We start from the raw sequence: 23,877 nt of genomic DNA on the forward strand, positions 1-23,877 counted from the left end.
AGATTTGAGTGAAATAAGAACCTGGCAAAAAGGGAGCTTCAGGGAAGAAGGGTGATCAACATAAATATGGTTTTATTTTAGTGTACACTCAACCGTGTGCTTTGGCAGGTAAATTATAGTAATGTTCATTTTGGCAACAACATAGGCAGTGCAGTGTGAATTATAAAGTGCTTTTAAATTGATTATAGATATTCCTTAAATAGCATTTTCTAACATTACCTGTCTTAGTAAATATCGCTATAACTTTTTCTCTCCCGGTTTCTCTTTCAGTAAATTAGAAATCACTTTACTTAAGTTTAATAAGTGCCTTTCACATCCTTATTTTGAGGAAGATGATTTCTGCCATCCTAACATAATAAACTGGGAAAGGTACACCGAGGTGACATGCTGTGCCTGGGCCAGCTTAGTCAATGAGGCAGCAGCAGCAAGGACTAAGTTTAGCATCCTGATGTTTGTTTCTTCAAGCAAGAATTAAACGCAAAATTAAACACTGACTCAGATTTTAAGAAATAACTTTTGAGAAATAGAACAAATGAAATCAGTTTCTCCACCACTTAAGTATATCTCTTAGAGATCTACAGCCTCCCTTTAGGGGACATACAAAGTCAGTTGTGTTGCCTTTGTTGAGTCCCACCTTATATTCAAGTAGGTATGACTACAAATTTTGAAAATAGATTGTCACACAATAAACTGGAGTTTATGGAAACATCAGTAGAAGGAAATACAACATTCCATCCCTTTACAGAGATCATTTACTTGCAACTCAGGATAATTTGTCATGTGTATTATCTACTTATGCTTGCCACTCACATGCAGAGAACTTTTATAAGAAGGCTGGAAAAAGAGGGGTGTAGAGGCTTTTAGGTTGATACTGGATTCTTTGGCAAAAGTGAAAGGAAGAGGGCATCATTAAGAGAAGAGTACAACATAGTATTTCCTCGGATGCCATCTACTTCAGTAGCTTTAGAGTCACAGAAAATGGCATGTTTCTCTATTTACTGAAGGCTGACATGATGATTAGCATTCCAGTACATAGTGGTATTTAACTTCTCATTAAAATGACTTATCTTGCCTCTTATTATTACTTTTAATGATTATTTAGTACACTTATGCTTCCCCCTTGTGGGTAAGATGTAGGATTTAAGAGTTAGAAGAACTCAAGATTTAGAAACATTCGAGATACAGCCAGGAAGTTATCTTTCAAGAATCTGCCCAGGCTGGGCACAGTGGCTCATGCCTGTAGTCCCAGCATTTTGGGACGCCAAGGTGGGCAGATCACTTGAGGTCAGGAGTTCGAGACCAGCCTGGCCAACATGGCAAAACCTCATCTCTACTAAAAGTACAAAAATTAGCTGGGTGTGGTGGCACAAGCCTGTAATCTCAGCTACTTGGGAGGCTGAGTCATAAGAATCGCTTGAACCCGGGAGGTGGAGGCTGCAGTGAGTGGCGATCACGCCACTGTACTCCAGCCTGAGTGACAGCGAGAGACTGTCTCAAAAAAAAGAATCTGCCTGTCCACATCTTTATCATCAGAGTTTTTGGTATCTGTATTTGCTAATGTGATGCACTGCTGCTATTTGAAATACTTCTACCCAACATATCTATCGAAGAAAAGGCAAACCTAAGTATGATCTAAAATCAATCTTTTTTTTTTTCTTTTTTTAGACAGAGTCTGACTCTATTGCCCAGGCTGGAGTGCAGTGGTGCCATCTGGGCTCACTGCAACCTCTGCTTCCCAGGTTCAGACAATTCTCCTGCCTCAGCCTCCCGAGTAGCTGGCATTACAGGCGCTAACCACCACGCCCAGCTAATTTTTGTATTTTTAGTAGAGATGGTGTTTCACCATTTTGGCCAGTCTGGTCTTGAACTCCTGACCTCAAGTGATCCACCTGCCTTGGCCTCCCAAAGTGCTGGGATTACAGGTGTGAGCCACCGCACCCAGCTTTAAAATCAATCATTTATGTTAAATAATCAGAATGTGCAATAGGCACAGACAGCTATTTTGTATCATCGTCCAAAAAAAATGCGAAGTCCTTGAGGCAGGGGGGATTTTGTTTTTTTAGTTGCCATTTTCTCTCTGGGCTCTAGCCAAGCATTTTGTCTGTATAGTAAGAATTCAATCAATATTTCTTGAGTAAATTACTTTATTTAGTACAGATGTGTTAAGAAATGGGTGAAGGAAAGCTGGGTGCGGTGGCTTATGCCTGTAATCCCAGCACTTTGGGAGGATGAGGTGGGTGGATCATTTGAGGTCAGGAGTTCAAGACCAGCCTGGCCAACATGGTGAAACCCCATCTCTACTAAAAATACAAAAATTACCCGGGTGTGGTGGCGCGCGCCTGTAGTCCCAGCTACTTGGGAGGCCAAGGCAGGAGAATTGCTTGAACCTGGGAGGTGGAGGTTGCGGTGAGCCGAGGTTGTGCCACTGCATTCCAGCCTGGGCGGCAAGTGAGACTCCATCTCAAAAAAAAAAAAAAGAACTGGGTGGAAAAAAAAACCAAGTTGTTTGCTTTAATCAAATTAAAACCAGACTTAGACTGGTCTAGTGAAAGTAGGCTAGATATTGGCATGTTTCTTTTGGAAAGAGAGGAAGGGTAAGAGGAGCAGTTATTTCTTTACAGCTTATTCTAGGAAGCAATCCCATCCCCAACTCCCTCCCATGGGTGGGAGTGGTTTGTCCCTGGGCTGAAACATTGGGACTAGTCTAGAGGAATCACTACCCAGCAGAGGTTAGGCCTCTGTCCTTCACTGCAGCCTCGGTTCCAGAAGACGGAGTGCTGAGAAGAGGGAAGATGACCGGTTGCAGGGACCAACAGTAATTCAGATTCTCATCTGTTTCCCTCTCCTGGCCACCCCAGCACCCCCCACACCCCCACTTCCACCCTGATTCTGGGTGGCGAAAACGCAATCTGCATAGCTCATACTTACTTGGCAGCAGCATCTTTTCTCAACTGTTCATGCTTCATGAGGAGATTTTTCCTGTCTCGGAAGGCTTTTCTGACCTTGTACCCTTTGTAGACAGCTTGGATTTTGAAGGCGGCGATGTCTTGTATGGCTGCGATGGACAGGGCACCGTGCTCCAACATGAACTGGATCACTTCATGGCGCTCACCAAGCAAAGCATAATCAAGGGGTGTGTATCTGAAGTGGGAGGAAGATTTCTTTTTTTTTTAATTTTAGAATGTAATTTAAGGCACAGTTAAACTGAAAATATTATTATGCAGCAGAAGGAAACTTCATTCTAAGATGTGGAATATTCCCCAGGCAAAGCCACCTTCTCTATAACAGGGCTATTCTTTTTTTCTCCGAGGGGCACAAAACAAGGTTGACTATGACTGTGGGTCAGGTGCTTTGTGCTGCTAACCATGTCAGTTCCTGAGTTTTACTCCCTGGCAAACAAATAGGGGCCTATTGGAAAGACATGATCACTTCTCTTCTTTCCCATGTGCCAAATAATTCCCTGCCCCTATCTAAAAAGGTAGTGAAAATATTGTGAGATTTGTAAATTTGAGCCCATGATTACTGACAGTTAATGCTTATGAAGTAAAAAACAGAACTCCAAAAGGAGAAATTCAGTATATGATAAGAATGGCCCTTTAAATTTCTGCAGAAAAGATGGATTACTAAATAAATAGTGATGGGACAACCAGGTAGCCATCTGGGGAAAAAAAAGAGATTCTTATAACCACATTTTATACCAAAATAAATTCTGGATAGAGCAAAGATCTAAATATTTTTAAAAAACCATGAAAGTACCAGAAGAAACCAGGAAGATTAAAAAATGATGTTGGAAGTCTTTTCTAAAAAAAGGATACAAAATTCAGAAACCATAAAAGGGCTGGGCGCAGAGGCTCACGCCTGTAATCCCAGCACTTTGGGAGGCCGAGGTGGGCAGATCACTTGAGGTTAGGAGTTCGAGACAGCCTAGCCAACAAGGTGAAACCCTGTTTCTACTAAAAATACAAAAATTAGCCAGGCATGGTGGCACATACCTGTAGTCCCAGCTACTCAGAAGGCTAAGGCAGGAGAATTGCTTGAACCCAGGAGGTGGAGGCAGCAGTGAGCTGAGATCATGCCACTGCACTCCAGCCTGGGCGACAGAGTGAGACACCGTCTCCAAAAAAAAAAAAAAAATTTCGGAAACCATAAAAGAAGATTGACAAATCTGACTACATAAAAATAACAAAATTTTACAGAGTAAAAAAGACATCAAAGACAAAGATAACAGTTCCCAGAAGAGTACTAATAGCTCTTAACACATAAAAATGTTGAACCTCACTCATTTAAGAGAAATATGAATTAGACTAACATGAGAGAGTACCTTTCAATGATGATCAGATTTGCAAAAATCAGAAAAGTTAGTAACACACTGCACTAGCAAGGATAGAGAGAGTCAGGCTCTTTCATATACTACTTTAACTTCTAGGGAGGATGATTTGGCAATATTTATCAAAATTATTCATGTATATATGCCATTTGACATAGCCGTTTCACTCTTGGGAATTTATCTTATAGATCTGCTCTCATGTGAAATGCTTTATGTACAAGGCTACTCATAGAAGTACAGCTAGTCATAGCAAAAGAATAGAAACAACCTCAATGTCTATCAACAGAGGACTGCTTAAACAATGCACAGGCCATCCATATAATGAAGATATCTGTATATGCAGTCATTACTGCTGTATATGAATAAATAAGAAACAATCTCCAGGATGTCAAATGAAGACAAAGAAAAAAGCAAGAAACAGGAGTTATTATGGCATGTTCCATTTGTATAAAAAATATATCCCTGTATGTTTATCTATGAAAAATGTATTTTCAGAAGTTTTCCAAGAAACTGCTAACAGTGATGCCTCTGGGGGAGGAAAACTAGCTGTCTCAGAGGCAGGGGTAGGAGGAACATTGAGTCTTCAGTGAACATCCTTTTAAATTTTGTACAGTGTATATACAACACTGTTTTGATAAATACATTATTTAGAAATGATGAATATTATTGTCATATTGTTGTATATTTGAATCTCAAATGGCAACTTTCTAGGTGTGCTGTTTTCGGCACATTCTTTTTTTTTTTTTTTTTTTTGAGATAGGGTCTCACTCTGTTGCCCAGGCTGGAGTGTAGTGGCGCAAACACAGCTTACTGCAGCCTCGACCCCTCCTGGGCTCAAGTAGTCCTCCTGCCTCAGCCCCCCAAGTAGCTGGGACCACGGGCATGTACCACCAAGGCTGGCTAATTTTTTTTTTTTTTTTTTTTTTGAGATGGAGTTTTGCTCTTATTGCCCAGGCTGGAGTGCAATGACGCGATCTCAGCTCACTGCAATCTCCGCCTCCCAGGTTCAAGCAATTCTCCCATCTCAGCCTCCCGAGTAGCTGGGATTACAGGCACACGCCATCACACCCGGCTAATTTTTTTTGTATTTTTAGTAGAGACGGGGTTTCATCATATTGGTCAGGCTGGTCTCGAACTCCTGACCTCAGGTGATCCGACCACCTTGGCCTCCCAAAGTGCTGGGATTACAGGCATGAGCCATTGCACCCGGCCAGTTTTTGTATTTTTTGTAGAGATGGGATTTCGCCATGTTCTCCAGGCTGGTCTCGAACTCCTGAGCTCAAGCAATCCTTCTGCCTTGGCCTACCAAAGTGTTGGAATTATAGGTGTGAGCCACTGCACCCAGCCTATTCTTTTAAAAAAAATTTCTTCTTAAATTTTGGAAACATAAAAAATTGGGTAAATATACAGAGGAAAATAGCTATCATCCATATTCCCACCCTGAGAATTAACCACTGTTCATATCTGGGAGATACAATTTCCTTTTTTAAACAAAAATTACTACTTTGTCAAAATGATATAGATTTTATGAACTCAAAACACTGCAAAAAAAAAAAAAAAAGAAGTAAAAAAAATCCCCCAAATTCTACCATCCAACAATGGTAACGATGACTATCACTTTTTAAACAACTTACTTTACATCTCTAAGCCTCAGTTTTCCTCATCTGTTAAACAATGTAATACGTTGCAGACTTGGCATGAGGAGAAAATGGAAAAATAAGTGTAAAGAGGAGAGCAATGTTCCTGGTCCAAAGGAAACAGTTAATAAATGTCAGCTCTGATTGTTATTATTACAGGACATTCACTGCTGTATGGCTTGCAATACCACAGCTGCTTATCAAAAATATTATCTCCATAGGACCCAAACTAGTATCTATGACCATCCCATGACCACCACTGATGCTGATTCCTCTCAGGATGACTCTGACCAGCCCAAACCCATAAAAGTTCTTAGGAAAAAACATCAGATGATTTATGAGGCAGAAAAAAGGATGATTATATGGATGCATGACTAGACATAGAAAATCATCTGATTATAGAAAAAAAATTATTTATCTTCAAAACTTACCTAACAGTCACAGTTAAGACATAAAAGGAAGAGGTTTTTCACTTTAGGAGTATTTTGATCACTTTAGTAAGGAAACTGAGTTTGAGAAGAAACCCCAAACACTGAAATTAAGGAACCTCTATTTTAGGACAGCTTCATTTGCCACTTACTGTTCAGGGACCAGAAGGCTGTAAGTAGAGAGGCATCTACATAAACTTTAAAACATTATTTATAAGTGGATAACATTTTTTAAATTCAGGAGAATTAAAAAAAATGTTGCTACAAGTTCTAAAATGCCTTTCTTGACTGTACTTTCTCTAATGGAAAAAATTATCATAGAGTCATTAAACCATGCAATAGTAGAGCTAAGTTGAATTTTAGAGGTCATTTAGTTCAATACCTTCATTTTATAAATGGATGAACAGCTCCAGAGAGGTTAAGCAACTTACCAAAGGTTATGTAAATTGTTTCTGTAGAATGCAGACTAGAACTAAGATAACATGTCTCCCAGTTCAGTAACCTTCCACAACACATATATCAATTACTTAGTATGTTTCCTATAGAATAAAACTGTTTCTTAAATCAATGTGCAAACAACATACGTATTTGGTAAGTTTGATCATTTTTTTCTATAATTATTAATAGGTAGTATCCTTCACATAATATATAAGCAGGATTAACAAAATTTAGTTTATAAAATGTAGGGCCCAAATTATTCCTTTACCTACAAATATTACAAAAGGAAATAACATGTAGCTTAATATACCCTAAAGAATGCTGATCTGGGAGTCAGGGGACCTGTGTGACCCTGGGCATTCTCTTAACTTCTCTGGGCTTTTGTTTCCTCATTTGTAAAGAGAAGAACTAGACTTGTTAGGCTGCTTTTGGATTGAAAATTATATCTTAAATATTTTTATGTAAAAAAATATATTTTTATTATGAAAAATTTTAAGCATAAAAAAGGTAGAGAGAATAACATAATAAACACTTATACACTCAATACCTAAATTTAACAATTTTTTGCTACATTTGCTTCATCTAGACCCTTCCTTTTTATTTTTGCTAGAGTATTTTATAGCTAATCTCGGAACTCCTATCATTTTGTCAGAGGTATTGGAACCAGAGGACTCCATCTTGAGTGAGGGCTATGAAAATGAGGCTGAGGCTTGCTGGGCTGCATTCCCAGAAAGGTATTCCTAGCCTCTAGATGTTTACCGTTAAGGGAACAGACTGATGTTTACTAAACATACCCAGACTTGAGAGAGTCCTAATATCCCGATATCTGGAGAACAAAGGCATTCCTAATTTTGCTTTGAAGATAATAATATTGATTCTTGAAAAATGTAGTAATTAAGAAAATGAATCCTTTATCACAAACCCTTGTAGCACAGCACATCTCCCCATAATCTTTTTTTTAATCCTGTATATAAACAAGTATTGTACTTAGGGTGGATACGTTCCTCTCTTACTTTCGGGAACGCCCTACTCTGTCTATGGAGTAGCTGTACTTTCACCACTTTACTTTCTTAATAAACTTGCTTTTGCTTTGCACTGCGGACTCACCCTGAATTGTTTCTTGCGAGAGAGCCAAGAACCCTCTCTTGGGGTCGGGATCGGGACCACTTTCCTGTAACATCTTCATCTCTATGTGTTTAAGTATTCATCGGTAAATAATATGGGCATACCCACAATGTCATTATACTAACAAAATTAACAGGAATTCCTTAGTAAAATCTAAGGACCACTTCATAATCAAATTTACCCAATTTTCTCAAAAAATATATTTTTGTAATTGGTTTATTCAAATTAGGATTCTCAATTTTTTATTCAGAGACACAATCCAAATATCTAGCATCATTTTAAGATTGAAGTCTATACCCAGTATTTAAAACAAGTGTGATCATAAAACACATTGTGATTATTACTACTGAATCTTTTTTCATCCCAAATTCAATTTAGAAAAATTCAAATGCTGTGAATATTCCCATCAGTGTTGGGGTGAGTGTGTCAGATAGTTATTGACTGAAAGTCAGCAGAAGTTGGCAAAAATTATGTCTATACGTTGTTCATCAACTGACTAGTGTCAATGTATGAGAAGTAAAAATTAGCACTACACTGATGGTAACCAACCAAGAAACAATGTGGATATAAACAACAGACAAGATACAATTGGACCTGCCATGTGGGAATGGTCTGATGGGATGAGTAGAATGCCTAAACTGGAATGTCAATAAACGTAAAAGGCAGTGCCAAGTTCTGACATTTGTACATCAAGGTACATTGCTGATGAAACATTAACAAAGACTGAGTTATTGCCACTGTCTCTTTTTATCTATAGTTTGGCAAGTAAAGTTAGGAGGATTTTTCCTTTGGTCTTTTGGTCTGTAATTAACATATGTTTATTCTGGGAGGCAGTAAACACCTTAATTCATGCAGTTACTTAGGTCTCATATTCAAGGTTTAGCATATAAATGGAAATTGAGTTAAAAAATTTCATTGTTTCCTTAAAAATATAGCAGTCAGGCGGTAAATGCTGTTACACAGAATAAATTTTTATAGAAACAAAACAAGTCATCACTAAGTCTAAGAATTCTTAAAGTTTTTTTTTTTTTTTTTTTTTTTTTTTAGAGTTTCAAAGGGAGACATCTTCAGCTCTCCCTCTAATGAGGGAAGTTTCTGAAAGAAGTGGTAAAAGGGTTGGTTCTAGAAAACAGGAACATGTTTCCTCTGAGATGGACCTAGAGAAGTCCTTTCTCAATAAAGTTTCCCACCAACTAATAGAAAGAATGGGTGGTGGCTAAGAGGATGGGAATGGTATTATAGCAGGAGCCATTTTAGTTAGAGCATCCATGAAACATGAAAACTAACACAAAGACCTAGGTCAGAGGGACTGTCAGAGGCATGTGAACTCCATCTTAAAGAGGATCTCGTAAAATGAGGCTGAAAGCTGTTGGGCTGCATTCCCAGAAGGTTAAGGCATTCTAAGGCATAGGATGAAATAGGAGGTCAGCACAAAATACAGGTCATAAAGACCTTGCTGATAAAACAGGTTGCAGTAAAGAAGCTGGCCAAAACCCACCAAAACCAAGATGGAGACGAGAGTGACCTCTGGTTGTCCTCACTGCTACACTCCCACCAGCGCTGTGACATTTTACAAATGCCATAGCAAAGTTGGGAAGTTACCCTATAAGGTCTGAAAAGGGGAGGCATGGATAATCCACCCCTTGGTTAGCATATCATCAAAAAATAACCATAAGAAAACGGGTAACCAGCAGCCCTCAAGGCTGCTTTGTCTCTGGAGTAGCCATTCTTTTATTCCTTTCCTTTCTTAATAAACTTGCTTTCACTTTGCACTGCAAACTTGCCCTGAATTCTTTCTTGTGCAAGATCCAAGAACCCTCTGATGGGGTCTGGATCGGGACCCCTTTCCTGTAACAGGACCTCAGGTATGGAAGTGTGATCACAAACTCAGTTGTTACCTACAAATTATAAGAATCTTCCTAGATCTAACACCACCAAGAATCGCTATTCCTTAGACTTCACATTCTGTTTGTTCCTTTTTTTTTTTTTTTTTTTTTAGGCAGAGTCTTACTCTGTTGCAGAGGCTGGAGTGCAGTGGCATGATCTCGGGCTCACTGCAACCTCCGCCTCCTGGGTTCAAGCAATTCTCCTGCTTCAGCCTCCTGAGTAGTTGGGATTACAGGCATGTACCACCATGCCCGGCTAATTTTTTTATATTTTTAGTAGAGATGGGGTTTCACCATGTTGGCCAGGCTGGTTTCGAACTCCTGACCTCAGGTGATCTGCTCGCCTTGGCCTCCCAAAGTGTTGGGATTACAGGCGTGAGCCACCGCACCTGGCCTGTTTGGTCCTTTTTATTGGGCCTGGATTCTTGGTCAATAACCCTAATATAATTCTCCAGACCTTACATTATTCATGCAATCTGCATTTAGATTAAACCCTGAACTTTCATCTTAGCTTCTCCTTATGTTTTCATGCTACATGGTGGCATCTCTTTGTCTACTGACTGATAATATCCTCTTCATCAAGAGAAATCTCTGGAATATATAACACATTCCGCTGGCCTAAATGTACTCCTGGGCCCAGTCAATCAGGATTTCACTGACGTTATGTTAGCCAGAAGTCAGAAGCAGGACTAAAATTTTCTCATCTGCAAAATACGTGCTTGCCCTAGGCAATAGATGAAATTCTGAAGAGCTATAAGATCCCATGATTCTAAATCAACATTGCATGAAAGTTTTGCTCTTCTATTCTGGCTCAGTATTTCTTAGTGTAATGTTTTATTATGAGTATAGTTATTATTTCTGAACAATATCTAACCTTGAGATTTAAAAAATCTGGTAGAAAGGATGTATGATAAAGAGCACTTTTTTAAAAAAAAAGTCAACAACTTGGCTGGGCATGGTAGCTCACGCCTATAATCCCAGCACTTTGGGAGGCCGAGGTGGGTGGATCACAAGGTGAGGAGTTCGAGACCAGCCTGGCTAACATGGTGAAACCCCATCTCTACTAAAAATACAAAAAAAATTGGCCAGGCGTGATCGTGCATGCCTGTAATCCCAGGTACTTAGGAGGCTGAAGGAGAAGAATTGCTTGAACCCAGGAGGCGAAGGTTGCAGTGAGCCAAGATCGTGCCACTGCAACCCAACCTGAGTGACAGGGCGAGAAGCCATCTCAAAAAAAAAAAAAAAAGTCAACAACAACTTACCTCTCTTCATTGTTTTCCATCTGATTAGGGAAAGCAGCAAAGTCTAGCAGTAATTTAATGGCATCAAGGTATCCATTGTTGCAGGACCAATGCAAAGCTGTTCTTCCCTATAAGCATAAACAAAAATCAAGTACATCTGGAGTAAGTATTTTTGGATATGTGGTTATTTATGCTAATTCAAAATTAATATAAGCAATCATTTTTCCAAATTGCTTATTTACAAAAAGGGAAAATATTAAATATACAGTGGAGAAAGCAAATGATATTTGATCCAAGAGCTCATAATTAACACTATTTTTTTTTTTTTTTTTTGAAACGGAGTTTTGCTCTCGTCGCTCAGGCTGGAGTGCAATGGTGAGATCTCAGCTCACTGCAACCTCCACCTCCCAGGTGCAAGCAATTCTCCTGCCTCAGCCTCCCAAGTAGCTGGGATTACAGGTGCCCGCTGCCATGCCCAGCTAATTTTTGTATTTTTAGTAGAGACGGGGTTTTGTCATGTTAACCAGGCTGGTCTCAAACTCCTGACCTCAGGTGATCCACCTGCCTCAGCCTCCCAAAGTGCTGGGATTACAGGCGTGAGCCAACACGCCTGGCCAATTAAGGCTGTGATAAGGGGCATCATATATCTCCAGAGGTAATACCCTTAGAAGGATTCATATTACTTATGTAATATTCCAACCAAAAATGTGAAACCTGAATCTAATTATTAGGGAACATAAGACTAACACAAATTGAGTCAAATTCTATAAAATAAATGGCTTGTATTCTTTAAAAAGTTCAATGTCATGAAAGATAAAGAAGAGATGAAGCATTGCTAGACATAAAGAGGGACACTTCATAGTGTTAAAGGAGTCAAAAAGGAAGATATCACAATGCTAAACTTGTGTGCATCTAATAACAAAGCTTCCAAATATACAAGGGAAAAATCGACAAAATTAAAAAGGAAGATAGTCAAGTCCATAGTCATAGTGGGATTTTAACTTATCTTTTAAAAACAACTGATAGAGCAGACAAAAGAGCAGTAAAGATATATAAGACCTAAACAACAGACTTTGAAAAATGGGCCCTAAGTGATATATATATAAATAAAGAACACTGCATCCAACAAGGACAGAGTTAGTGCTCTTTTCACATGTACATAGAACATTTCCCAAAATCAATCATATGCTGGGCCATAAAGTTCCAAAAAAAATAATGCACTCCCTCACAAAGATGTCCATATCCTAGTGCCTGGTACCTGTGAATATGTTATGTTACATGAGAAGGAAGAATTAAGGTTGTAGATGGAATTAAGATTGCTAATCAGCTGAACTTGAGATGGGAAGATTATCCTGGATTATCTGGGTAGGCCTGATCTAATCACAAGGGTCCTTATAAGGGAAACAGGGAGTCAGGAGGGTGAGTGTAAGAATTATACAGATAAGTGATACAGAGAAAGGCTCAACCAGCCAATGTGGCTTTGAAGATGGAGGAATGGGGTCATCAGCCAAGGAATGTGGGCAGCCTTGAGAAACTAAAAAATTAAAAAAATGGATCCTCTCCTAGATCCACCAAAAGAAAAGCAGTCCTGGTGACACCTTGATTTTTAACCCAGTAAGGCCCAGTTTGAATTTCTGACATCTAGAATGGTAAGATAATAAATCTGTGTTGTTCTAAGCCACTAAACCTGTGGTAATTTGTTACAGCAGCAATAAATAACTAATATAATCAATTTAAAAAATGAGAAAACACTCAACTGACTGAAAATTAAACAGTACACTTCTAAATAATCTATGTGTCAGAGAATAAACCAAAATAGAAATTAGGAAATAGAAATTAGAAGTTAGAAAATAAAAAAGACAGGAGCAAGACCAATGAAATAGTAAACAAACTCAAAATACAGGCCAGTTGCGGTGGCTCATGCCTGTAATCCTAGCACTTTCGGAGGCTGAGGCAGGTAGATCGCTTGAGCTCAGGAGTTCAAGAACAGCCGTGGGCAACATGGTGAAACCCCTTCTCTACTAAAAATACAAAAAATTTAGCCAGGTGTGGTGGTGTGCACCTGTAGTCCCAGTTACTCAAGAGGCTGAGGTGGGATGATCACCCGAGCCTGGGAAGGTTGAGGTTACAATGAGCCATGATCATGCCACTGCACTCCAGCCTGGGTGGCAGAGTGAGATACTGTCTTAAGAAACAAACAAACAAACAAGCAAACAAAAAAACCCAAAATCTCAAAATATAGAAAATCCACAAAGACAGAAATAAGTCCTTTGAGGAGATGAATATCAAGTTTTTTTTTGTTTTTGTTTTGTTTTTTTAGTGCTCCAGGTAAGGAATAAAGAAAATTTTTAAAAAAGAAAGAGAAAACACACATTACCAACATATGAAATAAACAAGAGGAACTCACTACAGGTCCTACAGGCATAACAAAGATAAGGGAATATGTGTGTGACAAAATTTATGCAAATACATTTGACATTTTGAATAAAATGAATAAATTCCTTAAAAAGTACAACTTACCAAGCTGAAAGAAAAATAATTAGAAAATCTGAATAATTAATGGAATTGAATTGGTTATTTAAAACTTTTACACAAAGAAAACCCCAACACCAGATAACTTCAAGAGGAAATTCTTCCAAACATTTAAGGAAGAAGTAATACCAATTTTATTCTCCAAGAGAATAAAAACAAGGGACTATTTTTTAACTTTTTTTTTTTGACAAGGTTAGCCTTACCTTGCTACCAAAACCTTGCAACTATAATACAAGAAAGGAAAATTATAGGCCAATCTCTCTCATAAACATAGATGCAAAAATCTTAAAGTATTAGCAGGTAAAATACATCAGTATATAAAAGTACATAATATATGTGGGGCTTACTCCAGAAATGCAAGGGTTGTTTAACATCTAAAAAAAAAATCAGTCAATGTAATTTGCCATATTAACAGAAAAGAGGAAAAAAAAATCTTGTTGATAAATGCATAAATAGTATTTGACAAAAACCCAACTATGATTTAAAAAACTCCTGGCAAGTGGGAATATAAGGAAATCTATAGCAACATCTTACTCAATGGTAAAATGTTGAAAGCTTGCCATCTGAGAAACCAGAATTAATTAAGGATGCCAATTATCACCAATTCTATTCAAGATTGTATTGAAGGTTCTAATTCAATATGGCACAGCAAAGAAATGAAAAGTATAAAGATTGGAAATGAAGAAATAAAAATGTTATTATTCACAGATAGCATGCATGATTGCTTACGTAGACAATCCAAAGCAATACACATAGCAGCTAATAGAACTGGAAAGATGCTTAATATTCTACTTATGTAAAAAACTGGCAACTTGGTAAAACATTAAAAGTACTACAAATTATAAAAGATGCATTCCTCCCAGGCGCGGTGGCTCATGCCTGTAATCCCAGCACTTTGGGAGGCTAAGGCAGGCGGATCACAAGATCAGGAGATCGAGACCATCCTGGCTAACATGTTGAATCCCGTCTCTACTAAAAATACAAAATTAGCTAGAAATGGTGGCAGGTACCTGTAGTCCCAGCTACTTGGAAGGCTAAACAAGAAGAATGGCGTGAACCCGGGAGGTGGAGCTTGCAGTGAGCTGAGACTGGGCCAGTGCACTCCAGCCTGGGTGACAGAGTGAGACTCTGTCTCAAAAAAAAAAAAAAAAAAAAAAAGATGCATTCCTAGTATCATAAAGACATGGACCATATTTTACATACTTTTCTTTATGTTACTTTTACATAAGTAACAATCTTGATAAATACTTGTTCAATGAGTTCATAGGGACTTGAGTTAATAGGGACAGCTAATTTTCTGACTTGGGAAACATAATTAACATGCAAATATTTTTAAAGAGTTAAAATAATTTAATTAGCAAAAAAGTTAATACTGGCTAAACTGAGAGAAATTAATACTATGCAACTGGGGAAAGTAAAGATTAACCTGAATCTTTTAGAAATCAGTTTGGCAGTATATATGCGAGCCTAATCATATTAATAAACGATTGGTTGCTTTGATTTGATAATCTCACTTAGGGGGAATTATTCTAATGCGATAATCCCAAAGGAAAAAAGTTAAATGCACAAAGATAATTACTGAAACATTACCTATAATAGTGAAAAAGTGACCAGCAATAGGAAGTTACTTATTTAACCTATATTTGGGTTAAGAGCATAGTTTGGATATTAAATCTCCCCCCAAGCTTCCCCCACTGTTGTTATCTTAGGCTAACTACTTAAACTACATGAGCTTCAATTTCCTCATCTGTAAAATGAGAATAATAATAGTAACTACTTTATAAGATTATTGTAAGGATTGAATAAGCTATTAAACATAAAGTTCTTGGAACCTTGGAATTTTAAGCATTCATGATAATTAAAAAGATTATATATCACATGAGAAAACGGTGACAATTTTAAGTAAACAAAATGTGGTTAGAAAATCATGTAATAGGCAGGCACGGTGGCTCACACCTGTAATCCCAGCACTTTGGGAGGCCAAGGTGGGTGGATCACGAGGTTAGGAGTTCGAGACCGGACTGACCAACATGGTGAAATCCTGTGTCTACTAAAAACATTATAAAAATTAGCCAGATGTGGTGGTGCATGCCTGTAATCCCAGCTACTCGGGAGGCTGAGGCAGAAGAATCGCTTGAAACTGGGAGGTGGAGGTTGCAGTAAGCTGAGGTTGTGCCACTGCACTCCAGCCTGGGTGAAAGAATGAGACTCTTGTCTCAAAAAAAAAAAAAAAAAAAAAAGAAAAGAAAATGTAATAGGTCGGACATGGTGGCTCACATCTGTAATCCTAGCACTTTGGGAGGCTGAGGTAGGCAGATCACAAGGTCAGGAATTTGAGACCAGCCTGGCCAACATGGTGAAACCCCATCTCTACTAAAAATACAACAATTAGCTGGGCATGGTGGTGTGCGCCTGTAATCCCAGCTACTCAGGAGGCTGAGGCAGAAGAATCACTTGCACCCAGGAGGCAGAAGTTGCAATGGGCGGAGATGGTGCCACTGCACTCCAGCCTGGGTGACGAAGCGAGACTCCATCTCAACAAACAAAAAAAGAAAAGAAAAGAAAATCATGTAATAGGGTCAGGTGTGGTGGCTCATGCCTGTAATCCCAGCATTTAGGGAGGCCGAGGCGGGCAGATCACCTGAGATCAGGAGTTCGAGACCAGCCTGGCCAATGTGACGAAACCCCGTCTCTACTAAAAATACAAAAATTAGCCAGGCATGGTGGTGGATGCCTGAGAGGCCAAGTACCCTCTCAGCTACTCAGGAGGCTGAGGCAAGAGAATCGCTTGAACCCGGGAGGTGGAGGTTGCAGTGAGCCAAGATTGCGCCACTGCAATGGGAGGAAAAAAAAAAAAAAAAGGCCCCAGTTCCAAGATGGCCGAACAGGAACAGCTCCAGTCTACAGCTCTCAGCATGAGTGACGAAGAAGACGGGTGATTTCTGCATTTCCAACTGAGGTACCGGGTTCATCTCACTGGGGCTTGTTGGACAGTGGGTGTGGCCCATGGAGTGTGAGCCAAAGAAGGGTGGGGCATCACCTCACCCAGAAAGCGCAAGGGGTCGGGGAATTCCCTTTTTCTAGCCGAGGGAAGCCGTGACAGATGGTACCTGGAAAATTGGGACACTCCCACCCTAATACTGCGCTTTTTCCAATGGTCTTAGCAAACGGCACACCAGGAGATTATATCCCACACCTGGCTCAGAGGGTCCCACGCCCACGGACACTCACTCACTGCTAGCACAGCAGTCTGAGATCGAACTGCAAGGCAGCAGCGAGGCTGGGGGAGGGGCGTCCGCCATTGCTGAGGCTTGAGTAGGTAAACAAAGCGGCTGGCCAGGAAGCTCGAACTGGGTGGAGCCCACCACAGCTCAAGGAGGCCCACCTGCCTTTGTAGACTCCACCTCTGGGGGCAGGACATAGCTGAACAAAAGGCAGCAGAAACTTCTGCAGACTTAAACGACCCTGTCTGACAGCTTTGAAGAGAGTAGTGGTTCTCCCAGCATGGAGTTTGAGATCTGAGAACGGACAGACTACCTCCTCAAGTGGGTCCCTGACCCCCAATAGCCTAACGGGGAGACACCTCCCAGTAGGGGCCGACTGACACCTCATACAGCCGGTTGCCCCTCTGAGACGAAGCTTCCAGAGGAAGGATCAGGCGGCAACATTTGCCTTTCTGCAATATTTGCTGTTCTGCAGCCTCCGCTGGTGATACCCAGGCAAACATGGTCTGGAGTGGACCTCCAGCAAACTCCAACAGACCTGCAGCTAAGGGTCCTGAGTGTTAGGAGGAAAACTAACAAACAGAAAGGACATCCACACCAAAACCCCATCTGTATGTCACCATCATCAAAGACCAAAGACAGATAAAGCCACAAAGACGGGGAGAAACCAGAGTAGAAAAGCTGAAAATTCTAAAAATCAGAGTGCCTCTTCTCCTTCAAAGGAACACAGCTCCTCGCTAGCAACACAACAAAGCTGGATGGAGAATGACTTTGACAAGTCAACAGAAGTAGGCTTCAGACAATCGGTAATTACAAACTTCTCCGAGCTAAAGGAGCACGTTCGAACCCATTGCAAAGAAGATAAAAACCTTGGAAAAAGATTAGACGAATGGCTAACTAGAATAAAAAGCATAGAGACGACCTTAAATGACCTGATGGAGCTGAAAACCATGGCACAAGAACTACATGAGGCATGCACAAGCTTCAGTAGCCAATTCTATCAAGTGGAAGAAAGGGTATCAGTGATTGAAGATCAAATGAAGGAAATGAAGTGAGAAGTTTAGAGAAAAAAGAGTAAAAAGAAATGAACAAAGCCTCCAAGAAATATGGGTCTATGTGAAAAGACCAAATCTACATCTGATTGGTGTACCTGAAAGTGACGGGAAGAATGGAACCAAGTTGGAAAACACTGTTCAGGATATTATCCAGGAGAACTTCCCCAACCTTGAAAGGCAGGCCAACATTCAAATTCAGGAAATACAGAGAATGCCACAAAGATACTCCTCGAGAAGAGAAACTCCAAGACACATAATTGTCAGATTCACCAAAGTTGAAATGAAGGAAAAAATGTTAAGGGCAGCCAGAGAGATAGGTCGGGTTACCCACAAAGCGAAGCCCATCAGACTAACAGCGGATCTCTTGGCAGAAACTCTACAAGCCAGAAGAGAGTGGGGGCCGATATTCAACATTCTTAAAGAAAAGAATTGTCAACCCAGAACTTCATATCCGGCCAAACTAAGCTTCATAAGTGAAGGAGAAATAAAATCCTTTACAGACAAGCAAATGCTGAGAGATTTTGTTAGCACCAGGCCTGCCTGACAAGAGTTCCTGAAGGAAGCAGTAAACATGGAAAGGAACAACTGGTACTAGCCACTACAAAAGCATGCCAAATTGTAAAGACCATCAATGCTAAGAAGAAACTGCATCAACTAAAGAGCAAAATAACCAGGTAACATCATAATGACAGGATCAAATTCACACATAACAATATTAACCTTAAATGTAAATGGGCTAAATGCTCCAATTAAAAGACACAGACTGGCAAATTGGATACAGTCAAGACCCATCAGTGTGCTGTATTCAGGAAACCCATCTCATGTGCAGAGACACACATAGGCTCAAAATAAAGGGATGGAGGAAGATCTGCCAAGCAAATGGAAAACAAAAAAAGGCAGGGGTTGCAATCCTAGTCTCTGATAAAACAGACTTTAAACCAACAAAGATCAAAAGAGACAAAGAAGGCCATTATATAATGGTAAAGGGATCAATTCAACAAGAAGAGCTAACTATCCTAAATATATATGCACCCAATACAGGAGCACCCAGATTCATAAAGCAAGTTCTTAGAGACCTATAAAGAGATTTAGACTCCCACACAATAATCATGGGAGGCTTTAACACCCCACTGTCAACATTAGACAGATCAACGAGACTGAAAGTTAACAAGGACATCCAGGACTTGAACTCAGCTCTGCACCAAGCGGACCTAATAGACATCTACAGAACTCTCCACCCCAAATCAACAGAATATACATTCTTCTCAGTACCACATTGCACTTATTCCAAAATTGACAACATAGTAAAGCACTCCTCAGCAAATGTAAAAGAACAGAAATTACAACAAACTGTCTCTCAGACCACAGTGTAATCAAATTAGAACTCAGGATTAAGAAACTCACTCAAAACCGCACAACTACATGGAAACTGAACAACCTGCTCCTGAATGACTACTGAGTACATAACAAAATGAAGGCAGAAATAAAGATGTTCTTTGAAACCAATGAGAACAAAGACACAACACACCAGAATCTCTGGGACACATTTAAAACACTGTGTAAAGGGAAATTTATAGCACTAAATGCCCACAAGAGAAAGCAGGAAAGATCTAAAATTGACACCCTAGCATCACAATTAAAAGAACTAGAGAAGCAAGAGCAACCACATTCAAAAGCTAGCAGAAGGCAAGAAATAACTAAGATCAGAGCAGAAATGAAGGAGATAGAGACACAAAAACCCCTTCAAAAAATCAATGAATCCAGGAGCTGGTTTTTTTAAAAGATCAACAAAACTGATAGACCACTAGCAAGACTAATAAAGAAGAAAAGAGAGAAGAATCAAATAGATGCAATAAAAAATGATAAAGGGAATATCACCACCAATCCCACAAAAACACAAACTACCATCAGAGAATACTATAAACACTTCTATGCAAATAAACTAGAAAATCTAGAAGAAATGGAAAAATTCCTGGACACACATACCCTCCCAAGACTAAACCAGGAAGAAGTTGAATCCCTGAATAGACCAATAACAGGCTCCGAAATTGAGACAACAATTAATAGCATACCAACCAAAAAATGTCCAGGACCAGATGGATTCACAGCCAAATTCTCCCAGAGGTACAAAGAGGAGCTGGTACCATTCCTTCTGAAACTATTCCAATCAATAGAAACAGAGGGAATCCTCCCTAAATCATTTTATGAGGCCAGCATCATCCTGATACCAAAGCCTGGCAGAGACACAACAAAAAAAGAGAATTTTAGACCAATATCCCTGATGAACATTGATGCAAAAATTTTCAATAAAACACTGGCAAACCAAATCCAGCAGCACATCAAAAAGCTTATCCACCATGATCAAGTGGGCTTCATCCCTGGGATGCAAGGCTGGTTCAACATACACAAATCAATAAATGTAATCCATCATATAGACAGAATCAAAGACAAAAACCACATGATTATCTCAACAGATGCAGAAAAGGCCTTTGACAAAATCCAACAGCCCTTCCTGCTAAAAACTCTCAATAAACTAGGTATTGATGGGACGTATCTCAAAATAATAAGAGCTATTTATGACAAACCCACAGCCAATATCATACTGAATGGGCAAAAACTGGAAGCATTCCCTTTGAAAACTGGCACAAGACAGGGATGCCCTCTCTCACCACTCCTATTCAACACAGTGTTGGAAGTTCTGGCCAGGGCAATCAGGCAGAAGAAAGAAATAAAGGTATTCAATTAGGAAAAGAGGAAGTCAAATTGTCCGTTTGCGGATGACATGATTGTATATTTAGAAAACCCCATTGTCTCAGCCGAAAATCTCCTTAAGCTGATAGGCAACTTCAGCAAAGTCTCAGGATACAAAATCAATGTACAAAAATCACAAGCATTCCTATATGCCAACAGACAAACAGAGAGTCAAATCATGAGTGAACTCCCATTCGCAATGTCTTCAAAGAGAATAAAATACCTAGGAATCCAGCTTACAAGGGATGTGAAGGACCTCTTCAAGGAGAACTACAAACCACTGCTCAATGAAATAAAAGAGGACACAAACAAATGGAAGAACATTCCATGCTCATGGATAGGAAGAATCAATATCGTGAAAATGGCCATATTGCCCAACATAATTTATAGATTCAATGCCATCCCCATCAAGCTACCAATGACTTTCTTCACAGAATTGGAAAAAACTACTTTAAAGTTCACATGGAACCAAAAAAGAGCCCGCATTGCCAAGACAATCCTAAGCCAAAAGAACAAAGCTGGAAGCATCACACTACCTGACTTCAAACTGTACTACAAGGCTACAGTAACCAAAACAGCATGGTACTGGCACCTAAACAGAGATATACACCAATGGAACAGAACAGAGCCCTCAGAAATAATACCACACATCTACAATCATCTGATTTTTGACAAACCTGACAAAAACAAGCAATGGGGAAAGGATTCCCTATTTAATAAACAGTGCTGGGAAAACTGGCTAGCCACATGTAGAAAGCTGAAACTGGATCCCTTCCTTATACCTTGTATAAAAATTAATTCAAGATGGATTAAAGACTTAAATATTAGACCTAAAACCATAAAAACCCTAGAAGAAAACCTAGGCAATACCATTCAGGACATAGGCATGGGCAAGGACTTCATGATTAAAACACCAAAAGCAATGGCAACAAAAGCCAAAATTGACAAATGGGATCTAATTAAACTAAAGAGCTTCTGCACAGCAAAAGAAACTACCATCAGAGTGAACAGGCAACCTTCAAACTGGAGAAAATTTTTACAATCTACCCATCTGACAAAGGGCTAATATCCAGAATCCACAAAGAACTTAAACAAATTTACAAGAAAAAAATCAAACAACCCCATCAAAAAGTGGGCGAAGGACATGAACAGACACTTCTCAAAAGAAGACATTTATACAGCCAACAGACACATGAAAAAATGCTCATTATCACTGGCCATCAGAGAAATGCAAATCAAAACCACAATGAGATACCATCTCATACCAGTTAGAATGGCGATCATTAAAAAGTCAGGAAACAACAGGTGCTGGAGAGGATGTGGAGAAATAGGAACACTTTTACACTGTTGGTGGGACTGTAAACTAGTTCAACCATTGTGGAAGACAGTGTGGTGGCTCCTAAAGGATCTAGAACTAGAAATACCATTTGACCCAGCCATCCCATTACTGGGCATATACCCAAAGGATTATAAATCATGCTGCTATAAAGACACATGCACACGTATGTTTATTGCGGCACTATTCACAATAGCAAAGACTTGGAACCAACCCAAATGTACATCAATGATAGACTGGATTAAGAAAATACAGCATATATACACCATGGAATACTATGCAGCCACAAAAAAAAGATGAGTTCATGTCCTTTGTAGGGACATGGATGAAGCTGGAAACCATCATTCTCAGCAAACTATCGCAAGGACAGAAAACCAAATACCGCATGTTCTCACTCATAGGTGGGAACTGAACAATGAGAACACTTGGACATAGGGTGGGGAACATCACACACCAGGGGCTGGTGTGGGATGGGGGAAGCAGGGAGGGATAGCATTAGGAGATATTCCTAATATAAATGATGAGTTAATGGGTGCAGCACACCAACATGGCACATATATACATATGTAACAAACTTGCACGTTGTGCACATGTACCCTAGAACTTAAAGTATAATTAAAAAAAAAGAAAATCATATATTTATTTTTATAGATGCATACATGTGTATGCCATGTAATCTTTTATAAAAGTTATAAAATTATTCCCAGCCTATATTATAACTATGTTAAATTATATATATAGAAAAAGACTGGAAGAGAACATGGACAAATAATAGTCATGATTAACAGATGGATTTGTGGGTGATCTCTTCATCTTGTAAACTGTTGTTTTACTTATGTTTACAACAAAGAAGAAATACTCTAAATTCTTTGGAGCAAACAATATAGAAAAGACAGAATTTCTACCTCTTTGTCTTGAATGTTAGGGTCTGCATTATTTTCCATGAGAACTGCCATGCAGTTGATATAGCCTCCATATGCTGCACACTGCAAAGGGGTTCTTCCTGCATAATCCTGGACATTTGGATTGATCTTATTTTCTATTAATATCTGGCAAACATCAGCATTTCCTCCCAGTGCTGCCCAATGTAGAAGAGAATGTCCATCTTGGTCAACTAGATCTACCCTTGCTCCACCTGGAAAGGCACAAATATAATGAGAATGTCTAATATAAACAGCTTTTATTAAAATGAGTAGAAGTAGAAAAAACACAATTGTTCCTTAAATGCATTTATTAAAATGAATAGAAGAAAAACAATAACAATTGTTCCTTTAATGCTTTATTCTTATGGAAATGCTTCTACATACATTGTCTACATCAGATTTTTACAATAAGCTTGTAAATTGGACTGGCTAGGAATCAGTCCCCCTTTATATAAAATAAAAGTGAAGATCAGGCAGGTGAAATTACTTTTCCTGTATCAAGCAACTCCCAACAAGTGGAGCTAGGAGTAGAACTTGAGGTTCCTCATGCCATGTTGTGTGATCATCCCTTCATCCTTGTACTTGTGCAGCTTTCTGCTAAGGAAAGTTTTATCTTAAACAGAGTATGCAAGAATTCCTACCTGTTAAGAGAGACTTATTAGGAGTACTCTTATTAGCCCACCTTTAATGAGTGTCTGAATCACATCTTTGTGTCCCATCTCACAGGCTCGGAAAAGTGGAGTATGTTTCATAACATCAGTAGCATCTACTTGAGCATTATTTTCCAGTAATAACTTCACGGTGCTGACATGGCCAGAAAGAGCAGCAGCATGCAAAGCTAAAAGGGAACCAAAAGAAAGTGATGAACTAGTCAATAACAACTTCACCTTTTAAATTATTATATGTCTTTTCCTCTCTTGATTTCCCCATCATTTTGAATAAATGCAATCTCCATTTTAAGGATTCACTAATTT

At 39.3% G+C, this 23,877-nt stretch overlaps 1 protein-coding gene across 23 annotated transcripts in view; it reads right to left on the reverse strand.

Annotated features, from left to right (window-relative positions):
• The window catches only part of INVS (inversin), a 201,488-nt gene that overhangs the window by 24,950 nt on the left and 152,661 nt on the right, over positions 1-23,877 (reverse strand). For all 23 annotated transcript variants that reach the window (XR_001720931.4, XM_016961338.4, XM_016961329.4 and 20 more), the window contains 4 exons: positions 23,586-23,741; positions 22,886-23,115; positions 11,104-11,210; positions 2,929-3,141 (listed from right to left, as the gene is read on the reverse strand). Coding sequence is in view for 22 of the 23 variants with exons in the window: in XM_016961338.4 (XP_016816827.1) it covers positions 2,929-3,141; positions 11,104-11,210; positions 22,886-23,115; positions 23,586-23,741 (706 nt within the window). In the remaining variant the exon portion in view is untranslated. The remainder of the gene's footprint in view (positions 1-2,928; positions 3,142-11,103; positions 11,211-22,885; positions 23,116-23,585; positions 23,742-23,877) is intronic.

This window comes from Pan troglodytes, chromosome 11, assembly GCF_028858775.2.
Source record: "Pan troglodytes isolate AG18354 chromosome 11, NHGRI_mPanTro3-v2.0_pri, whole genome shotgun sequence".
Classification (NCBI taxonomy): Eukaryota; Metazoa; Chordata; class Mammalia; order Primates; family Hominidae; genus Pan; species Pan troglodytes.